We start from the raw sequence: 17238 nt of genomic DNA, 5'->3' as shown, positions 1-17238 counted from the left end.
CCCATGGCCAGTGCCGCCTCCTGTCGGTCCCACCTCACCCCATCTCGCCTGTCACCCGGTGAGCAGCCATCCACAGGAGCACCTGGAAGCGTCTCAGCCCGCCTGCAATAAAGGCCGGGAGGCCGCCTGGCCCCAGGAGGCTGGGTGGGCAGTGGGCTCGGCCTCTCCCAGCGGGCAGCTCCCCCACGGCTCCGAGCTCCCCGCCTGCCTGCCCAGCCGCCAGCCATGCCAAGGACAACAGCAATAGTCCCCGGGCCTCTCCCAGCGGCCCTCAGCCATAGATGGTGAGGTGGGCAGCCCAGCCTCCCTGGTGACGTCTGTCTTCTCTATCCAGGTCTGCTTCCTGGCCTACCTGAAGATTCCTTTCGGCACATTATCCTCTTAAGGAAGCACCAGTTTTTTCAGAAACTAAGAGAGGGAGGACAGAGTCCTTTAAAAATACCAAAAATGTTTACAGCATTGGGTGCTGAGCTGCAGGGCTCAGGCCCGACCAGTCGTAACCAAAGGGTGAAGCAGGCCTTGCTGACTGCCACCCCACCCCAGGCCTGTTAGAGTAGAAGCCTTAGTCCCACTCCCACCCCCAAGCCCCCAGGACTGAGCCTCAGCCCGCACCCCCCCCAGAACCCCCCACCTGCCTTCTCTTTGATTTCTAAAGAGGGATTCAGCAGAGACCCCACGCCCCCTTCCTAGCTCAGTCTGAGCTACCTGCCCGCCCACCCGCCACGTCGCAGTCTTCACGTCTCAGCCCCCTGTCTGTCTGGACCGAATGTGAGTGGTGTCCTGACTTGACCCCGCCCGCCCTTGCTGTCCCTGCTCCATCAGGCCTGAGTGTGCTCTGTGTACTGTGTCGTCGTCTGTTACACCAATTAAAGAAGCAGGAAGGCTTCCTTCTGGGTCTCAGTACTGCGCCGGCAACCAGAGCCCCAGGGTGGGGGGTGGGGTGCGGGGGACGGGATGGGGGCCCAGCCTGTCCTGTGAGGGGAGAGGCTGTCCTTCCCAGTACACAGTGTCAGCTACGCTCACAGTAATACGAGTACACTCACGTGGGTCTTACCTATGCTGGGCCCCCTTGCAGCCCCTTCCAGCCCTTTCCCAGGCATGAACTCAGTTGGTCCTCATAGCAACCCAGCCAGGGAGCCTGTCAGCCTCTGCTTCACAGAGGACACAGCCAGTAAGCTGGGCCAGGATTCCTCCCGGGCCACCAGAATTCTCAACTGCGTCGTCTGTGGCACAAGCAGCGAGGGCAGCAGCCTCCCTCCAAGCCTGAGGAAATCCAGTGTAAGAGCCAAGGGTCTGGGATGCAGCTGGAGGTGGAGCCCTGGGTCTGGTCCAGACAGGACCTCATCTGAGGGTGAGGAGGGCAAAGGTGGCTGACGTGGCCTGTCCTTTCCCCAAAAGCTCCTGGAGTCCTTATTTTTGCCCTGGAAGTAGGGCTGCACTCTTCTCCCCTCCCCTCCTCAGCACAAAAAGCAACAGCACAGAAGTCTCCGACCAGGGTACGTTTAATATCTGGGAAGCTGCACTCTTTCAGGAGTTAGGGGAGCCAGTTAGGCCAGTGACCCTGCCCTCCACCCCCTGCATGTGACAGGAGGCTGGGCCAGAGGCCGGTCTGCAGCAGAGAGACAAGCAGCGTCCATCGGGCTCCCTGCTCCCCACCCTGAGGCCAGCCTTCAGGCTGTGCCACCAACACTGTGTGCAGGCCTTGGCCAGTGGGGCCCTCAGGGCAGCAGCCCTGCTCGCATCTGGAAGGCCAGACCATCCCCTCGGGTGGCTTGCTGGGGAAGAAAGCACACAGGAGGGGACACATCAGAAGCAGAGCTGGGGGTGGGCCTGGGCAAGGGGGCGACACCCACCTTGTTGATCTCTCTGTGTCGTTCCTTGGTTACGATTTCCTCTAAGACCTCACCGTCTCCCTTAATGAGCCTAGAGGAGGGGAGGGAGGCTGAGCCTCTAACTTAGAGGCCAGAGCAACAGAACCAGAAGCATCCAGCAGAGGGGTGCCAGGCCTCAGGCCCCCACCATCTCGAGTAGGCGGAGCCTGGCCGCTCCCACCCCTCCCTCCCACCCTTGGGACAAGGATGAGGGCGGCCCGGTGGGCTCTGCCATCGGACCAGCCAACAGCGGCTCTTTGAAGACCCCCGCCCAAGGCCCTTCCAGCCCCTGCAGTCGCCTGCTCTGAGGAATGGGCAGCAATGGCCTGAGAAGTCCCATCAACGAGTGACTCCTTTTTCTCCCTCATCCTCGGTCCTTTTAGAGCAGCAGAAGCTGCCACCACCTCTCCTCCTGAGTGCCGGTCTGGGACCAGGGCGCCCAGGTGCCGCCGTGGGGCCCGGCTTCCCACCTGGTGCGTCCTGTCTCCGGGTCCACCACCTTGCGGATGATGCTCTGCCGGGCATCCCACTCCTCCTTGGTCATGGGCTTCATGGCCTGGATGCGGGACTTCTGCTCGTCCGTCAGGACTGGAAGGTAAGATGGCAGGGAGGTGGCGGGGGGCGGGGCTCAGGAATGGGGGCCTCAGGGAGGGGACCCTCCCTGCCTTGCACACCAGGCAGCACTGTACCTGGGCCGTCCTCGTCCTCCTCGGCTGCTCTGTGCCACTGGTCCAGCGAGGGTCCGGGCAGAGCCTCGGTCTGCTGCACCTTGGCCTTATCCTTGTCCCTCTTCTTCAGCTTCTTCTTCCTTTTCTTCTTTTTCTTCCTCTTCTTGTCCTTGTGCTTCCCCCGCTTCTTCCGGCCATCGCTGGAGGAAGAGCAGCTGGAAGAACTGGAAGGAGAGGAGGAGGGGCTGGATCGTGGTCTCCTCCGGGCCTTGTGTTTGCTTCTCTCTGTGACGCAGGGAGAAGGTGAGGCTGGAAGGCCAGGAGGCGAAGAAGTAAACCTTCGTCCCCTTGCTCTGGCCTGTAGCAGGCTTAGGCTGACTACAGAGGGCTGAGACCCTCCTGGCAGGGCTTTCTAGAGGAGGGCTCTGCACCCTGTGGAGAGGCTCTTTCTGGGCTGCGCAGTCACTGCCTAGGAGCAGGGCGGCCAGCCTCCGTATCTCAAACCCAGCTGCACCAAAAATATGATTAAGTGCTCCCTTCACTCCGTACTCAGTGGGCTGGCCCAGCCCCTGGATTCTGAGCGTCTTTCAATCCAGCTATCCAGGATCTACACTCGTGTGCCTCTGAATAGCGCTCACCGCGATTTCCCCACAGCCAGTCCGGAGAAGCCCGCCCAGCTGCCTGCAACTTCCTCCATGAAGTTCCCTCACCCCTTTCCCATTCCCTCTGGTTCTCACCCTCCGCCCCAGAGGAGGTGGTGCTGGCCTTGCGGCTTCGGGATCTAGAAGCCGAGCAGCTTCGCGGGGCGTCCTTACTGCTCTTCTTCCTTTTCTTTTCCGACCCTCGCCCCCGGGACCGGCTGCGACTCCTCGAGCGCTTGCGAGAGCCGACGTGAGCCATAGCGCCGCGGGCTGGAGACGGGGAGACGCGCTTAAACTGGGGATTGATCACAGGGCCGGCCCACAGACTGGGTTCCGAGGGCGGCTCTACTCGGGGCCTGGTCACCACCCGGGGCAGGGATATTGAGGGGATCCGTGCAACCGCACGATCCTCGGCCACCCCCACCCCTGGGTACCCCGGGTTCTCCGCGGACTCCCGGATCCTCCGCTGCGGCCCCTTTAAGGGCCCGCCCCCGCCCGGACGCTCCACGCCTGCGCACGCGGCTCAGGCGCCTCTAGAAACGGCCACGATCCTCAGCTGCCAGGTGCGTTCTTCATTCCTTTCCGCGCGCTCGTACCCTCCACCCCGCGCCCTCCGCGGCCTCGCCGCCTGAAAGAAAGTCTCCGCGGCTGCTCCGCTTCCTCCTCAACTGCCCATCCGGCCGTACCGCCAACCCCGCACCACGTCTTCGCGTGAGGAAGCGGCGGCTGGGCGACTTCCGGCCCGGGACGGTGCTCTGGAAGGCCGTCCGACCGCGAAGCAAGGCGCTGCTGCCTTTAGTTCTGAAGCCCCAGGTTCCGTCTTTGGGACAGCCCAAGAAACGGAGTCTGACGCACTGACCTCCCGGAGAGGCGAGCTGCGGCTCCAGGCGGAGCTCCCAGACGAGAGGCCTGCTCTCTAGCCTGGCGCCAGTCCCGGAGCCCACGGGTCCTTTGCCGCAGCTATGCCCTCTCCCGTCACTGTCCTTTCGCCGCGCCCGCAGCATCCCTAGTCTCCGTGATGCCCCAGGGAAGAGGCGACTGCGCGCCGCTTTCCTCTCTGGATTGTCTGCGAACGTGTCCACTGCGACGGGCCGTAAGCTCCAGAGCCTTGGTCTTTACACCGTCTCCACCCAGTAATACAGAGGTCGCAAACTCAAATGTCCATAAGGACCAGAGAGGGCATGACAATGAATGACGGAAAGACCCCTGTGAGAAAGTGCACCGCAGGCCCGTCTAGACTGGGGGCAGCTGAGTCCGCTTCTGCTGATTACTGCAGTGTCGATTGGGGCCCGGTGTTTCCAGATCTTCCCACCTTCCCACGGAAGCCAAAACTCAAGCTTTCAACATGGAAAACCCTCCCAAACACAGCATAGCTGCAGGCCTCATCCAATCCTGGGGCCGCCAAGTTGCAAACTCTTCAATAGTAACGACAGCAGCAAACTCACAGGTCTGTTAAAAATCACTGTACAGGGCTTCCCTGGTGGCGCAGTGGTTGAGAGTCCGCCTGACGATGCAGGGGACACGGGTTCGTGCCCTGGTCCGGGAAGATCCCACATGCCGCGGAGCGGCTGGGCCCGCTGAGCCTGCACGTCCGGAGCCTGTGCTCCGCAACGGGAGAGGCCACAGCGGTGAGAGGCCCGTGTACCGCAAAAAAAAAAAAGTCACAAAATCACTGTATAAACCGTAAGTCACTTGATCTCCACAACACCTCTAGGATACGAGTACTTTCCAGAGGAGGAAACAAAGGCATGGAGAATCATGTGGCTTACCCAGTCACAGCCGGAAGCGGCCGAATCAGAATTCAAACCCAAGAGGTCTGGCTCCAAGTCCTTGCTTTTAATCTCTCTGCAGTAACCCCTCCACACGGTCCAGAAGATGCTGTTGGCAGCCCATCTAAATCCCCCTTAGTGACGGGGCGCTCACTCCCAGGGTGGTGTCCGCTGCTGACACCTCACACCTGTACTCTTTTTTTTTTTTTTTTGCGGTGGGCCTCTCACTGTTGTGGCCTCTCCCGTTGGCGGAGCACAGGCTCCGGACGCACAGGCTCCGCAGCCATGGCTCACAGGCCCAGCCGCTCCGCGGCATGTGGGATCTTCCCAGACCGGGGCACGAACCCATGTCCCCTGCATCGGCAGGCGGACTCCCAACCACTGCGCCACCAGGGAAGCCCTGTACTCTTTTTTTAACATTTATTTATTTTTTATTTTATGTATTTATTTTTGGCTGCATCGGGTCTTAGTTGCGGCACATGGGCCCTTTGCTGTGGCGCACGGACTCTCTAGTTGAGGTGCGCGGGCTCAGTAGTTGCTGTGCACGGGCTTAGTTGCCCCGCGGCATGTGGGATCTTAGTTCCCTGACCAGGGATTGAACCCACGTCCCCTGCATTGGAAGGCAGATTCTTAACCACTGGACCACCAGGGAAGTCCCTCACACCTGTACTCTTCTCCTGAAGATTCCCTGGGCCGCTGGGAATCACCTTGCCCTGGAGATAGATGGATGTCTGGGAAGTTACTCACCCCCTCCCTACCCCAAAACACCCTATAGCTGATATCTGATGTGGAAGGCAAACTGTGGTATGATTTATGCTCCAGAGAGAGCCCCGTGGGATGGGGCTGAGGCTGGATGCCATTTCAAACCATCTTGGCCCAGTTCCTTCCTGCTCTGTCCTGCTCCCTCTTCTCCCAAGAGTATCCCCTCCTTAAACCACCTGCACAGGAATCCCTGTCTCAGGCTCTGGTTCTAACAAACCCGGCCTAAGCCAACGTGTCTGCTCAAAGAATGACCCAGAAGAAGCTCGTGTGTCCTTTTGAACCAAGATGTGCTGAGGGCTGCAGGGTGTTTATTTCTGCCCCTCACCCCGCCACACTGGCCCCAGCCAGGCTCAAGTCAGAGCACACACGTCCACCGTGGCGGGCTCCTCGCGGGTGAAGCCGTCGCCGAAGCCCTCATCATCCACCAGCTCGGGCTTGCGGCAGCACATGGGGCAGAGGCGGTTGCGCACAGCAGAGGCGCGGAGCCAGACGACCAGGTTCCAACGCTCACCAGTGCCCAGGGGGCGGGCCCCGTGCAGCTGGCCCCCACGGTGCAGGATGCCCTGGCCCACCACGTGCTCTACCTCCAGGGGGTTGGCCAGGGCCGAAGGCGCCTGTGGACAGCGGGGCTTAGGCCTGGGCACTCTCAGTGGCCCCAGCCCTGCCCCACGGGTCACACACACTAACCTGGAAGAGGTCCCCAAAGTAGAGAGCACCCCCCGTGAAGGCCTTGCCCAGGGCCACGTTGAGGGTGAGCTCGGCGTTATCGTAGTGGCAGCCCAGCTCGCGATCCTGGCCTGGCGCGTATTTGACCACAAAGGCGCGGTGGCTGTCCAGCCAGCCCCTGTACTCTGGGTACAGCAGGGCCATCAGCGGCTGCAGGAAGCGCTCCCTCAGTGGCGTCACCAGTGGCTCATCCAGGCCCAGCTCGTGTAGCAGCACCTGGGAGGGGGATCCCAGGGTCAGCGGGGAAACTGGTAGGGCCTCACCCTGCGTCCCTGGGGGAGTCCCTTACTAAGGACACTGTTAAGTGCTTTGCAGACATCAACGTGCTTAACTTCATAATAATCCTGCTGTGATCTCATTTTACAGATGGGGAAACCGAGGCTTGGAGAGTGTCTGCAGCGCTGGGGATACATCTCACCAGACAATGTCCCCACCTCCTCGGGCCCACCGGGTGGAGCCTCACCCACCCCATAGTTGTTCATGGTGTTGGGTCTTCCCTTGGGCATGTCTGACTGCTCGAAGTGGTCCAGCTCCTCCAGCAGGGCCTGGCAGAACGACGCTGTGAACACCGGCAGCCGGTAGATGCGCTTCTCCTCTGTGGAGGGAGGGACAGTCGGTTGGCCGGGAGCTCCGGTGTGGGTTTCAATCTACCCATAAACTTTTCACTTCCCCCAGCCTCAGTTTCCTCATCTGTACAATGGGGATGACGTGAGTACTCACCTCTCAGGGCTCTTGTGATGATTAAATGACATAATGTGCAGCAGGGGAGCCCTATTCTTGGGCCCCCCACTCATCCCTGAAGCCTCACCCTGCCCTGAGGTCTAGCCTCCAAATTCAGATGTGCACCCCATCTGGCGAGCCCTCTCCCACAGTTCCAGGTCCTGGCAGGTTCAAGAAACCTCATTCTTGCCCACTCCTTCAGGTCTTGGGATAGGAACGGCTCCCTACCCCCAACCCCACCCCCGTTGCTAGCCCTGGGGCGGGGCCCTCCCCATCCCTTGCTGATTCCTTAGCCCACACTTGTCTCAACTGTCCCTTTGTTAACCTCTTCAGTCACCCCTATTTGAGCGTGTCTGATGCAAGGCACTGAATAACTGTTGGATAAGTGAGTGAATGGATACAGATGCCCTGTTCCTGATGGGTCTGTCCCGCCAGCCCTTCTCAGTCCTGCTGGTTTGATTTTTGGAGGCAGATATAGTGGGTGGAGGGACCTCAGTCTCCCACCCCCAGTGCTGCAAGGTGATGGGCCAAGACCTCACCAGAAACTGTCTCCAGCCGCTGGAGAAGGCCCTGGAGGTCTGCACCTGGCGATGTGCTGTACTCAGCTGCGGCCAGAAACTCCGGGGCCAGAGCCACATCCTGGGGGCAGAGCACACAAGCCGTGGGGCAGACAGCCCTCAGGCCCGGATGCCTCCGCCTCCTTCCAGTAACCTGCCCCGTGCCAGGTACCTGCAGTGAGCTGTAGACATCGGGCCGTGCTGGGTGGTAGGAGCTCGCAATGAGGGCTTTCCTGGCGGCCGACTCCTGCCCCAGCCGCTGCCGCCGCTCCACCTCCTTCTCAAGCTGGGGTTACACAGGGCCTGGGTATGAGGTTGGGGCCTCCCATTCCCCCGCCCCGAGGCCACTGTGCAGATGAGGAAACTGAGGCTCAGGAAGCCCAGGGCATGGCCAGGGCTGGGAGCAAGGTCTCCCTGTGCTCCTGACTCTACCAGGGTAAATGGCAGGTGCTAAGCTGTTAGCTGAAGGGGCATCCTTCCAGAAGGGGGCCCATCCCACTCAGGGCTGCACCAGCCTGAGCCTGGCTGGGATGAGACCCCTCACTGCTCCTCAACCAGCTGGGCCCACTCAAGGAGGGGAAACAGAGTCCCGGTCAAAGTTTGTGTTCCAGAGGCTGCAGCGGGCTGTCCTGGGAAGCTTCCCGACACTTGACCCCCGGGTGGGAGACAAGCAGCAGCCGCAGAAGTGGCGTGGGGGAGGGTTGAAGAGCCAGGAGCCAGGCGGCCCTGGGCGGGACCTCCACTCCACCTGCTGTGAAACCTTGGGCAAGTGACTCCTCCCCGGAGCCCGAGTATCTCAAGAGGGCAGGAGGCAGACAACTTGGCGTTGCTCCTGCTTTCTCTTTTTCTGCTGCCAGGACCCAGATGCTGTGGTGAGTGAGGACAGGAGGGGGGAAAGGGGAGGTCTAAGGATCTGACACTGGCAGGCCTGAGGCTGGGAGACTCCTCAAACTGCTGATGCACATCTAAAGAGGAAAGGCCAGGCTGGGTGCGGAGGGAGCAATCGAGGGCGGGCGGGGAGTTGTTACCTCTCCCAACAGCTGCTGGAAGTCCTTGGGGCTGACACAGCCTCGGCTGCGCAGGATCTGGGAGCAGAAAGGCCAGTGAGCGCGACGGTGTGACCTTGGGACGTTTAAGTGACTTAAACGTCTCTGAGCCTCAGTTTCTCCTTGAAATGGAGATTATCCGACCTCACAGGATCATTGTAAGGATGGAATGCGATAAGCACGTTGAGCACAGAGCAGGGTTCCCAGCTGCTGTTGGTAATAACACTGACAGAGTACTCTGAGCCAGGCCCTGCCCTGAGCATTTTGCATGTACGTTCATTCATTCATTCCTCACGACAATCTCACTAAAGATACCACTATCCCCATTTAAGGTTGAAAACAATGAGGTACCTAAAGGTTACGTCATTCTTGTTGTCAGATCCGAGCGCACTGAAGGCAAAGCAAACGACCCCTCCGCCACCCCTCCCCGCCCATTTCCCCGCAGAGCCAATAGAGGCCACTCACGGGGCCGTAGTCCTGGCGCAGCTGCTGCTCGCTCCGGAAGCGCACGTGCAGGCCGTAGCGCGCCACGTACAAGTTCTCGGAGCAGAAGCAGGCGCAGCGGCAGAAGCGCCGCGGAGCCGCCGCGGTCCCCATGGTGAGGTGCCGCGCGCGGACCCGCCGTCTTCCGTTGGGGCACTTCCGGATACGCCCCCAGCCGAGGCAGTCTGGAACCAGGGGCCAAGGGTCCGTTCTAAATTCCCAAGTGCGGAAAAGAACGAAGACTCCGCCCCAGAAAACGGCCTGCGGCGCTGGAAAATGCTCCCGGCCAGGTTGGGGCTGGCAGCCTCCGCTGGGAGCACGCGACCTTCTCGTTCCGCTTCAGAGTTTCTGCATCCACGAGGCGGGAATTAATCGTCGACTTTACAGATAGGTGAACTGAGTCACACCTTCACAGGACGTGGAGAAGTAGGGACTCGGAATCTCAAGACCTTCTGCTTAAATGCTGGCTCCCTTTTCTGCTCGGAGGTTTTGAAGAACCAGCGAACGCCACGAGGACAGAGCTCTAGGGTCTGACCTCATTCCCTCCAACTGCTCTCCAGTTTTGTGCGTCTGAGCTTGGGTTTAGCATTTATCCGGGGTCCTTGCCCGGCGCTCCCGTTGCCAACGCCACAGTCTCGGGGTTCGCCGCGGATCGCCCCAGTGAGTGTCCCCACGAAAACGCTCAGTCCGGTGAGACTTCCGGTGGTGCTTCCGACGCCTTCAGGTGTGAATAGGGCGTGGTCGGTCGGTGGCCGCACCCAGCGCAACCAGGTTCAAGTTCTGTACAGCCGCAGTGTAAGCTGAGTATGTTTCTGTCTTACAGAGCGTGCCCTCCATCCTCGGGGAGACCCATCACAGCACACGCAAGCCATACCTTGGGAACCCCGTCATGGTCCGCCATGCATCCCCAAGACCCCGGTCTGCAAAGCCCCGAGAAGAAGCTTGGGTGTCAATCCTATTGAGCTGGCAGAACTAAGGCGTGCAGCTGGGGAGGAAATCTTGACCCCTGGAAATGACCCCTGTCCCCTGCCTTAGTTACCTCCATGGCTCAGCGTGATGCAGGGATGGGGGGTGGGGAGGAAGATTCTGGGGCTTTAAGACTCTGGCCCTTACCCTAGATCAACAGGTGACTGCAGATGACAGCTGTTGACCGAGGCTCCTCTCTACTGGACCTGAGCTAACACATCTACCACCCACCTTATCTCCTTTCATCCTTACAGCAAACCTTTGAGCTAGGTACTGTTATATCACCGTGTTACAGGCGGGGGAACCTGAGGCCCAGAGAGGTGCAGTGACTTGCCCCCTGTCACTCTCCAGCAAGGGACACGTATGGGGTTTGAACCCAACAGTCTGCTCTCTGAGTTCCCTGTTCACCACAATAGGAATACTCTGAGTGGTGGGATTTTGAGGGATGTTGACTTTTCTCTTTGGGCTTGTTGGCATTTCCTTCCCTTCCTTCCTCCCTCCCTCCCTTTCTCTCTCTGTCTCTTTCTTTTTTCTTCATATATATATATATATATATATATATATATATATATATATATATATATATATATATATATATATATTTTGGTCGCACCGTGTGGCTTGCGGGATCTTAGTTCCCCAACCAGGGATCAAGCCCATGCCCCCTGCAGTGGAAGCACCGAGACCTAACCACTGGACCGCCAGGGAATTCCCTTGTTGGCATTTTCTTGATAACTCTGCTTTCCTTTCCCCATGTGTAGACACAGGTTCACGCTCACACACTCACATCCACAGTCACACACACACTCAAACACAGCCTTACATGCTCACACATGCTAACACACATTCACACACAATCACACATGCGCTCACACCCTCACACATACCATCAACACACACCCTCGCTTGAACACACACAACATTCCACATACAGTCACAGTCGCACACTCCTATTCATACACCCAATATCTCACACACATGCACACCCTCACAAAAGTACTCACCCACACTCACATCCCACACACAGTCACACATACACACACACACACACACACAGGCAACAGCCCCTGTTCCTGTCTTCTTCAGGGCTCCACGGCCCACCCCTTGCTCCTGCTGAAGCCCCAGGACCCCAGAAGGAAGATGGGAAACCCCCAGGCCCTGTGATGCAGTGCCAGGCCGTCCTCCCAGCTGTCTCAATCAGCACATTCGGGGCACCAAGGCTCGAGCCAGCAAAGTCTCCCCTCCAGCACCTTGAGGGGCCGGAAGAGGGCCCCTGCTCTCTGGACAGAGCCTGCACAACAGCCTGATTGGTTTTCACACTGGCTGGGCAGGGGCAGCGAGACCCTCCTGTCTGGGAGTGTGGAAGGAGTGCGTGTGAGTGTGTGGAAGTGTGTTTTGAGTGACAGACAAGATCCCTGCCTTCTGAAGCTTTCAGTCGAGTGGGGGAGACAGGAACAAGCAAGGAGACCAGTATGAGATCAGGTTATCCTTGTTCAGTTGTAAGGGCTGGGAAGGCACTAGGCTGGTGAGATGGTGAGTGCCCGGAGGCGGCTGCTTCGGACACGGTGGCCAGGGAAGGCCTCCTGAAGAGTGACATTTCAGCTGAGCTCTAACTGTTGCAGCAAGATCTGCAGGAAAGGGTTCTAGACAGGGAGACTGAAGGGGCAAAGGCCCTGCAGTGGGCTGAGCTTGGCATGCTTGGAGAACAGCAAAAAGCATACAAGAGGGCAAGTCATAGGGAAGGAGGCCAGGTGGTATTGAGACCAAATCATTGGGCTTAGTAGGCCACTGGGAACATTTTGGATTTTACTCTGTTTGCAAAGGGAAGCTGTTTAGTCCTCACAACAAACCCTATGCGGTAGGAACTATCCCCATTTTACAGATGTGGAAAACAAGGTTCAGATGGCATGAATGACCCACCAAGGTCACACAGCTCATACACGGTGGAGTCTGGAGTGGAACCCAAGTCTGACTCTGCTGGGTTGTTCCTAAAGGCGCAGCCAGGTCTCTCAGTGCCCCCTCCCCTCCTCAGGTGTGAAACCCAGGTCACTGGGCCGCGGAGATCCAGGGGCGTAGCCCAAGCCTCCTGAAGCTACCAGGCTTCCCCAGGGAGGAGAACGACGGTTGAGGACCTGCTTCCCCCCTCAAGGACCCAGCTCCCCAGCCCAGAGCTGTGTGGCCTGAGAAGGTGATTAAAGTTTTACAGCCATCTTGATTGCCCAGTGATAGTGAAGGGCCCTGCTCTCCAGGAAAGGATCCATTTCCCCAGCTCTGCGTTCATCCCACTCCGAAGGGCCTTCCTTCCCCAGGAGGCCCAGGGGAGACCAGCTCCCCAGGCAGCCACCACACAGGCTGGGCCCCAGCAGCTTCCCCCGCAACACACACACGTGCACACCCCGGCTCCCTGGCTAGTGTTCTCCTTTCACAGTAGTTTTTGCAAGATAACCATTTCCTGCTCCTCAGTTTAGACTGGCCCTCCCCATGCCCCATCTCTTCCTTGGAAACAGAGTCCCAGCCCCACCCTGCCCCAGCCTGGGCTTGGTCACCAAAGGGAACAGCAGCCAGAATAGTAGTAGTAAGCACCGAATCAGTATGCTCGTTGCCAGCACTGACGTCCTTTTGTTGACCTTGTGAGGTATTATTATCCCTATTTTACAGATGAGGAAACCGAGGCTCAGTGAAGTACAGGGGCCTGTCTAGGGTCATAAACCTTGTGAGTGCAGGACCAGAATTAGAACACCCATCCTTTGGACTCCAGAGTGATATGTGTGTGTGTGTGTGTGTGTGTGTGTGTGTGTGTGTGTGTGTGTGTGTGTGTACATGTATGTATATGTATCTATGTATGGTATGTACGTGTATATATATGTATACATGTGTCTATACATATTCTTTTGAATTGACAGCACACATGCACAAATGGGCACAAATCATAAGTGTACAGTTTGGTGAATTTTCACAAACTAGACAGCACCCAGATCCCAAAACAGAACATCCCAGCCCTGCAGAAGCCCCCATCCATGTCCCTCCCCATCAGTCACTAGCCACCTCCCGAGGGTAGACACTATTCTGACTTCTAAGAGCAAAGATCAGTCTTGCCTGTTCTTGAATTTGATACAAATAAAATCATATGAAAAAAATAATAATAAAAAAATAAAATCATGTATTATTTTGTATACCACTTCTTTCACTCAGCATTATGTTCTTTTTTTTTTTTTAATTGAAGTATAGTTGATTTACAATGTGTCAGCTTTTGGTGTTCAGTTATACTTACATATATAATATACATTCTTTTTCATTTGTATGTATGCTTTTTCATACATTTTTCCTTTATGGTTTATTACAGGATATTGAATCTAGTTCCCTTGTTTATCTCTTTTATATATAGTAGTTTGTATCTACTAATCCCAAACTCCTAATTTATCCTCCCCAACCCCCAGCATTATGTTCTCTTTTTTTAAATTAATTTATTTATTGGCTGTGTTGGGTCTTCGTTGCTGCACGTGGGCTTTCTCTATTTGCGGCGAGTGGGGGCTACTCTTCATTGAGGTGCGCAGGCTTCTCATTGCGGTGGCTTCTCTTGTTGTGGAGCACGGGCTCTATGCGCGCAGGCTTCAATAGTTGTGGCACGCGGGCTCTGCGGCATGTGGGATCTTCCCGGACCAGGGCTCGAACCCATGTCCCCTGCACTGGCAGGCGGATTCTTAACCACTGCGCCATCAGGGAAGCCCAGCGTTATGTTTTTAAGATTCGTCTGTGTCTTTATGTATAGCAGTGGCTCATCCCTTTTCATGGCTGCATAGTATTCCACCTGGTGACCACTCCACCATTCACTGAGTCATTCTACAGTTGATGGACATTCGCATTGTTTCCGGTTTGGTGATGTCATGAATGAAGCTGCTATGAACAATTTTTATTGTGGTTAAAACATAGATAACATAAAATTGGCCATTTAACCAATTTATTAATAGACTTTATTCTTTAGAACAGTTTTAGGTTCATAGCAAAATGGAGTGCAAAGTACAGAGATGTATCACGTGCTCCCTGCCCCCCTTCCACACAGAGCCTCCCCCACTACAAACATCCCACACCAGATGGTACATTTGTTACAATCGAGTGTCACATTGATGCATCATTATCACCCAAAGTGCATAGTTCACATTAGGGTTCACTCTTGGAGTTGTATATTCTATGGTTTTTGACAATGTTTAGGGCCATATATCTACCATTACGGTATCATACAGAATAGTTTCACTGCCCTGAAAATCCTCTACTCTCTGCCTGTTCATCCCCCCATCCTCCCTTAACCCCTGGCAACCACTGATCCTTTTACCGTCTGCATAGTTTTATCTTTTCCAGAATATGATATAGTTGGAATCATACAGTGTGTAGCCTTTTCCGATTGGCTTCTCTCCCTTAGTAATATGCATTTATGTTTCTTCCATGTCTTTTTTATGGCTTGGTAATTCATTTAGTCTTAGCACTGAGTAATATTCCATTGTCTGAATTACCATTTTATCCATTCACCTACTGAAGGACATCTTGGTTGCTTCCAAGTTTTGGCAATTATGAATAAAACTGCTATAGACATCTATGTGCAGGTTTTTGTGTGGCCATAAGTTTTCAACTCGTTTGGGTAAATACGAAGGAGCATGATTGCTGGATCGTATGGTAGAAGTATGTTTAGTTTCATAAGAAGCCGCCAAACTGTCTTCCAAAGTAACTGTGCTGTTTTGCATTCCCACCAGCAATCAAAGAGAGTTCCTGCTTCTCCACATCTTCGTCAGCATTTGGTGTTGTCAGTGTTTTGGATTTTGGCCATTCTATTAGGTATGTAATAGTACCTCACTGTTGTTTTAACTTGCAATTTTCTAATGACAAATTACGTTGAGCATCTTTTCACGTTTATTTTTCATCTGTATATTTCGTTTGGTGAGGTGTCTGTTCAGGTCTTTTCCCTCTTTTTAAATCAGGTTATTTGCTTTCTTATTGTTGGGCTTTAAGAGTTCTTTGTATATTTTGGATAACAGTCGTTTATCAGATATATTTTCTCCCAGTCTGTGGCTTCTCTTCTCATTCCCTTGACAATATCTTTCACAGAGTGGGAGTTTTTAACTTTAATGAAGTCTAGCTTATCAATTCTTTCTTTCATGGATCATGCCTTTAGTATTACATCTAAAAACTCATTTCCATGCCCAAGAAAATCTAGATTTTCTCCTAGGTTATCTTGTAGGAGTTTTATAGTTTTGTGTTTTACTTTTAGGTCTATGATCCATCTTGAGTTAACTTCTGTGAAAGGTGTAAGGTCTGTGTCAATATATATATGTATTTTTTGCACGTGTATGTCCAGTTGTTTCAGCACCATTTGTTGCAAAGCACCATTTGCCTTTTCTCCACTGTATTGCCTTTACTCCTTTGTCGGAGATCAGTTGACTATATTTATATGGTTCTATTTCTGGGCTCTCTATTCTGTCCCATTGATCTATTTGTTCTTTTGTCAACACCACACTGTCCTGATTACTGCAGCTTTATATAGTATGTCTTGAAGTCGGGTAGTGTCAGTACACCAAATTTGTTTTGCTCCTTCAATATTGTGTTGGCTATTTTCACACAGCAAAAATGACAGAGCCTGGGGCTTCCCTGGTGGCGCAGTGGTTAAGAGTCCGCCTGCCGATGCAGGGGATACGGGTTCGTGCCCCAGTCCGGGAAGATCCCACATGCCGCGGAGCGGCTAGGCCCATGAGCCACGGCCGCTGAGCCTGCACGTCTGGAGCCTGTGCTCCGCAACGGGAGAGGCCACAACAGTGAGAGGCCCGCGTACCGCAAAAAAAAAAAAAAAAAAAAAAAGACAGAGCCTGGATTTGGCCCCAGACCTGAGTCATTCTAGCTTTTGGATAATCCATCCAAGAGCTTTTCTTCACGTACAATTAATATTTGTTTTTGCACAAACAGTATCACACTTCAGCTTGATTCTCCCCCTTGTTTTTACTCAATAGATTTTGGAGGTCATTTCATACCTTTAGGTAACATTTGTGTATGGATAGATAACATAGATTTTTTTTCCCCCATGCTACTGGGTATTTTTTGAGCGATGCTCTGTAATTATTTGGCCAGTTCCCTATGGAAGGGTATTTAGGTTATTTCCAGACTTTTGCTACTCCAGTGACTATCTGCAAACTAGTATCTTCACTCCCTCCACAAGTCTATCTATAGAAGAAATTCCTACTGGGTCAGGAAAAAAAAAGTACATTTACAATCCTGCACTTTGCCAAATTCCCCTTGAAGGAGGCTGTCCCATGTGAGAAGCAGAGACTGTTTTACATTCAGAGAGCATTTTTAGCCTCTGACCGGAGGCTGGAGAGATGAGGGTATCTCTTGCCTCACCTGCCGCCCCGCTGGGCTTCACCTACTCTCCTCAGCTTTTGGTTCAGTCCACACTGATCCCTTTTCTGCTCCTCAAATGCCAGGTGAGTTCCCACCTCAGAGCCTTCCCACTGGCAGTTCCTTTCACGGAGAATGCTCTCCCCCCAAACCTCTCCATGGCTCCCTCCTTCTCACCTCTCGCCTCTCAGGGAGCCCTTCCCAGCTAAAGAGACCCCATGGCGCTCTCCATTGCCTCACCCAGTTTTACTTCCTTTACAGGAAATAAATCATACTTGGCACCACATGAAATTATGTTATTTACTTGTTGGTTTTCTATCTCCCCCACCCCGCGAAGGATGGGAGTTTTCCGTCTTTTTTCACACCCAGCCCCCAGCACCCAGCACCCAGCCCCCAGCGATCGCTGAGTGCATACGGCTATCTCCCTCTCCCAATCCCCACCGCCCTGGCTCTGTTTGTCTCCGTGAAATGTATTCCCTTCCAACAGGTATAATTTACTTATTCATTACGTGTATCGCCTGACTCCCTCACTAGAATGTCAGCTCCAGAAGGGCAAGGATCTCGTTTTGTTCCCTGTAGCATCGCAAACGCTTAGAATGGTGCACGGCACATAGCAGGTGCCTTTCAACAAATATTGGTTGAATGAAGGAA

At 54.7% G+C, this 17238-nt stretch overlaps 2 protein-coding genes across 4 annotated transcripts; both read right to left on the bottom strand.

Moving 5' to 3' along the window:
- Positions 1-1490: 1490 nt before the first annotated feature.
- On the bottom strand, positions 1491-3923 carry ARL6IP4 (ARF like GTPase 6 interacting protein 4). 3 transcript variants are annotated; one of them, XM_079943026.1, is made up of 5 exons: positions 3777-3923; positions 3277-3450; positions 2561-2824; positions 2342-2459; positions 1491-1923 (listed from the first exon to the last, which is right to left on the bottom strand). In XM_079943026.1, exons 2-5 carry the CDS (start codon positions 3437-3439, stop codon positions 1719-1721), a joined length of 750 nt encoding a protein of 249 aa, XP_079799152.1. In that variant the 5' UTR covers positions 3440-3450; positions 3777-3923; the 3' UTR covers positions 1491-1718. The 3 variants fall into 3 exon arrangements, with proteins under 3 accessions (XP_079799152.1, XP_079799154.1, XP_079799153.1); XM_079943028.1 differs by having other exon boundaries at positions 1491-1775; positions 1854-1923; positions 3277-3838; XM_079943027.1 differs by having other exon boundaries at positions 3615-3838.
- A 1544-nt stretch (positions 3924-5467) lies between these two features.
- OGFOD2 (2-oxoglutarate and iron dependent oxygenase domain containing 2) lies at positions 5468-9746 on the bottom strand. Its single transcript, XM_079943025.1, has 7 exons — positions 9226-9746; positions 8743-8799; positions 7887-8000; positions 7697-7796; positions 6905-7032; positions 6399-6653; positions 5468-6325 (listed from the first exon to the last, which is right to left on the bottom strand). The coding sequence occupies exons 1-7, from the start codon at positions 9355-9357 to the stop codon at positions 6062-6064; spliced, it is 1050 nt and encodes a 349-aa protein (XP_079799151.1). The 5' UTR covers positions 9358-9746; the 3' UTR covers positions 5468-6061.
- Between the last annotated feature and the right edge of the window lie 7492 nt (positions 9747-17238).

This window comes from Stenella coeruleoalba (genome assembly GCF_951394435.1).
Source record: "Stenella coeruleoalba genome assembly, chromosome: 14".
Lineage (NCBI taxonomy): Eukaryota > Metazoa > Chordata > Mammalia > Artiodactyla > Delphinidae > Stenella > Stenella coeruleoalba.
Note: the sequence above shows the minus strand (reverse complement) of the source record. Positions and strands in the feature narration are given on the sequence as shown.

What these genes read in the sequence shown, in the direction of transcription:
- OGFOD2 (XM_079943025.1), bottom strand. Translation starts at nt 9,357, where the DNA reads ATGGGGACCGCGGCGGCTCCGCGGCGCTTCTGCCGCTGCGCCTGCTTC. An exon ending in TCCAGCAGCTGTTGGGAGAG is followed by an intron (nt 8,001 to 8,742) that starts GTAACAACTCCC and finishes GTGTAACCCCAG; the next exon opens with CTTGAGAAGGAGGTGGAGCG. An exon ending in ATGTCTACAGCTCACTGCAG is followed by an intron (nt 7,797 to 7,886) that starts GTACCTGGCACG and finishes CTCTGCCCCCAG; the next exon opens with GATGTGGCTCTGGCCCCGGA.
- ARL6IP4 (XM_079943026.1), bottom strand. Translation starts at nt 3,439, where the DNA reads ATGGCTCACGTCGGCTCTCGCAAGCGCTCGAGGAGTCGCAGCCGGTCC. An exon ending in GGAGGACGAGGACGGCCCAG is followed by an intron (nt 2,460 to 2,560) that starts GTACAGTGCTGC and finishes CTTACCTTCCAG; the next exon opens with TCCTGACGGACGAGCAGAAG. An exon ending in CCGGAGACAGGACGCACCAG is followed by an intron (nt 1,924 to 2,341) that starts GTGGGAAGCCGG and finishes CCCCTCCTCTAG; the next exon opens with GCTCATTAAGGGAGACGGTG.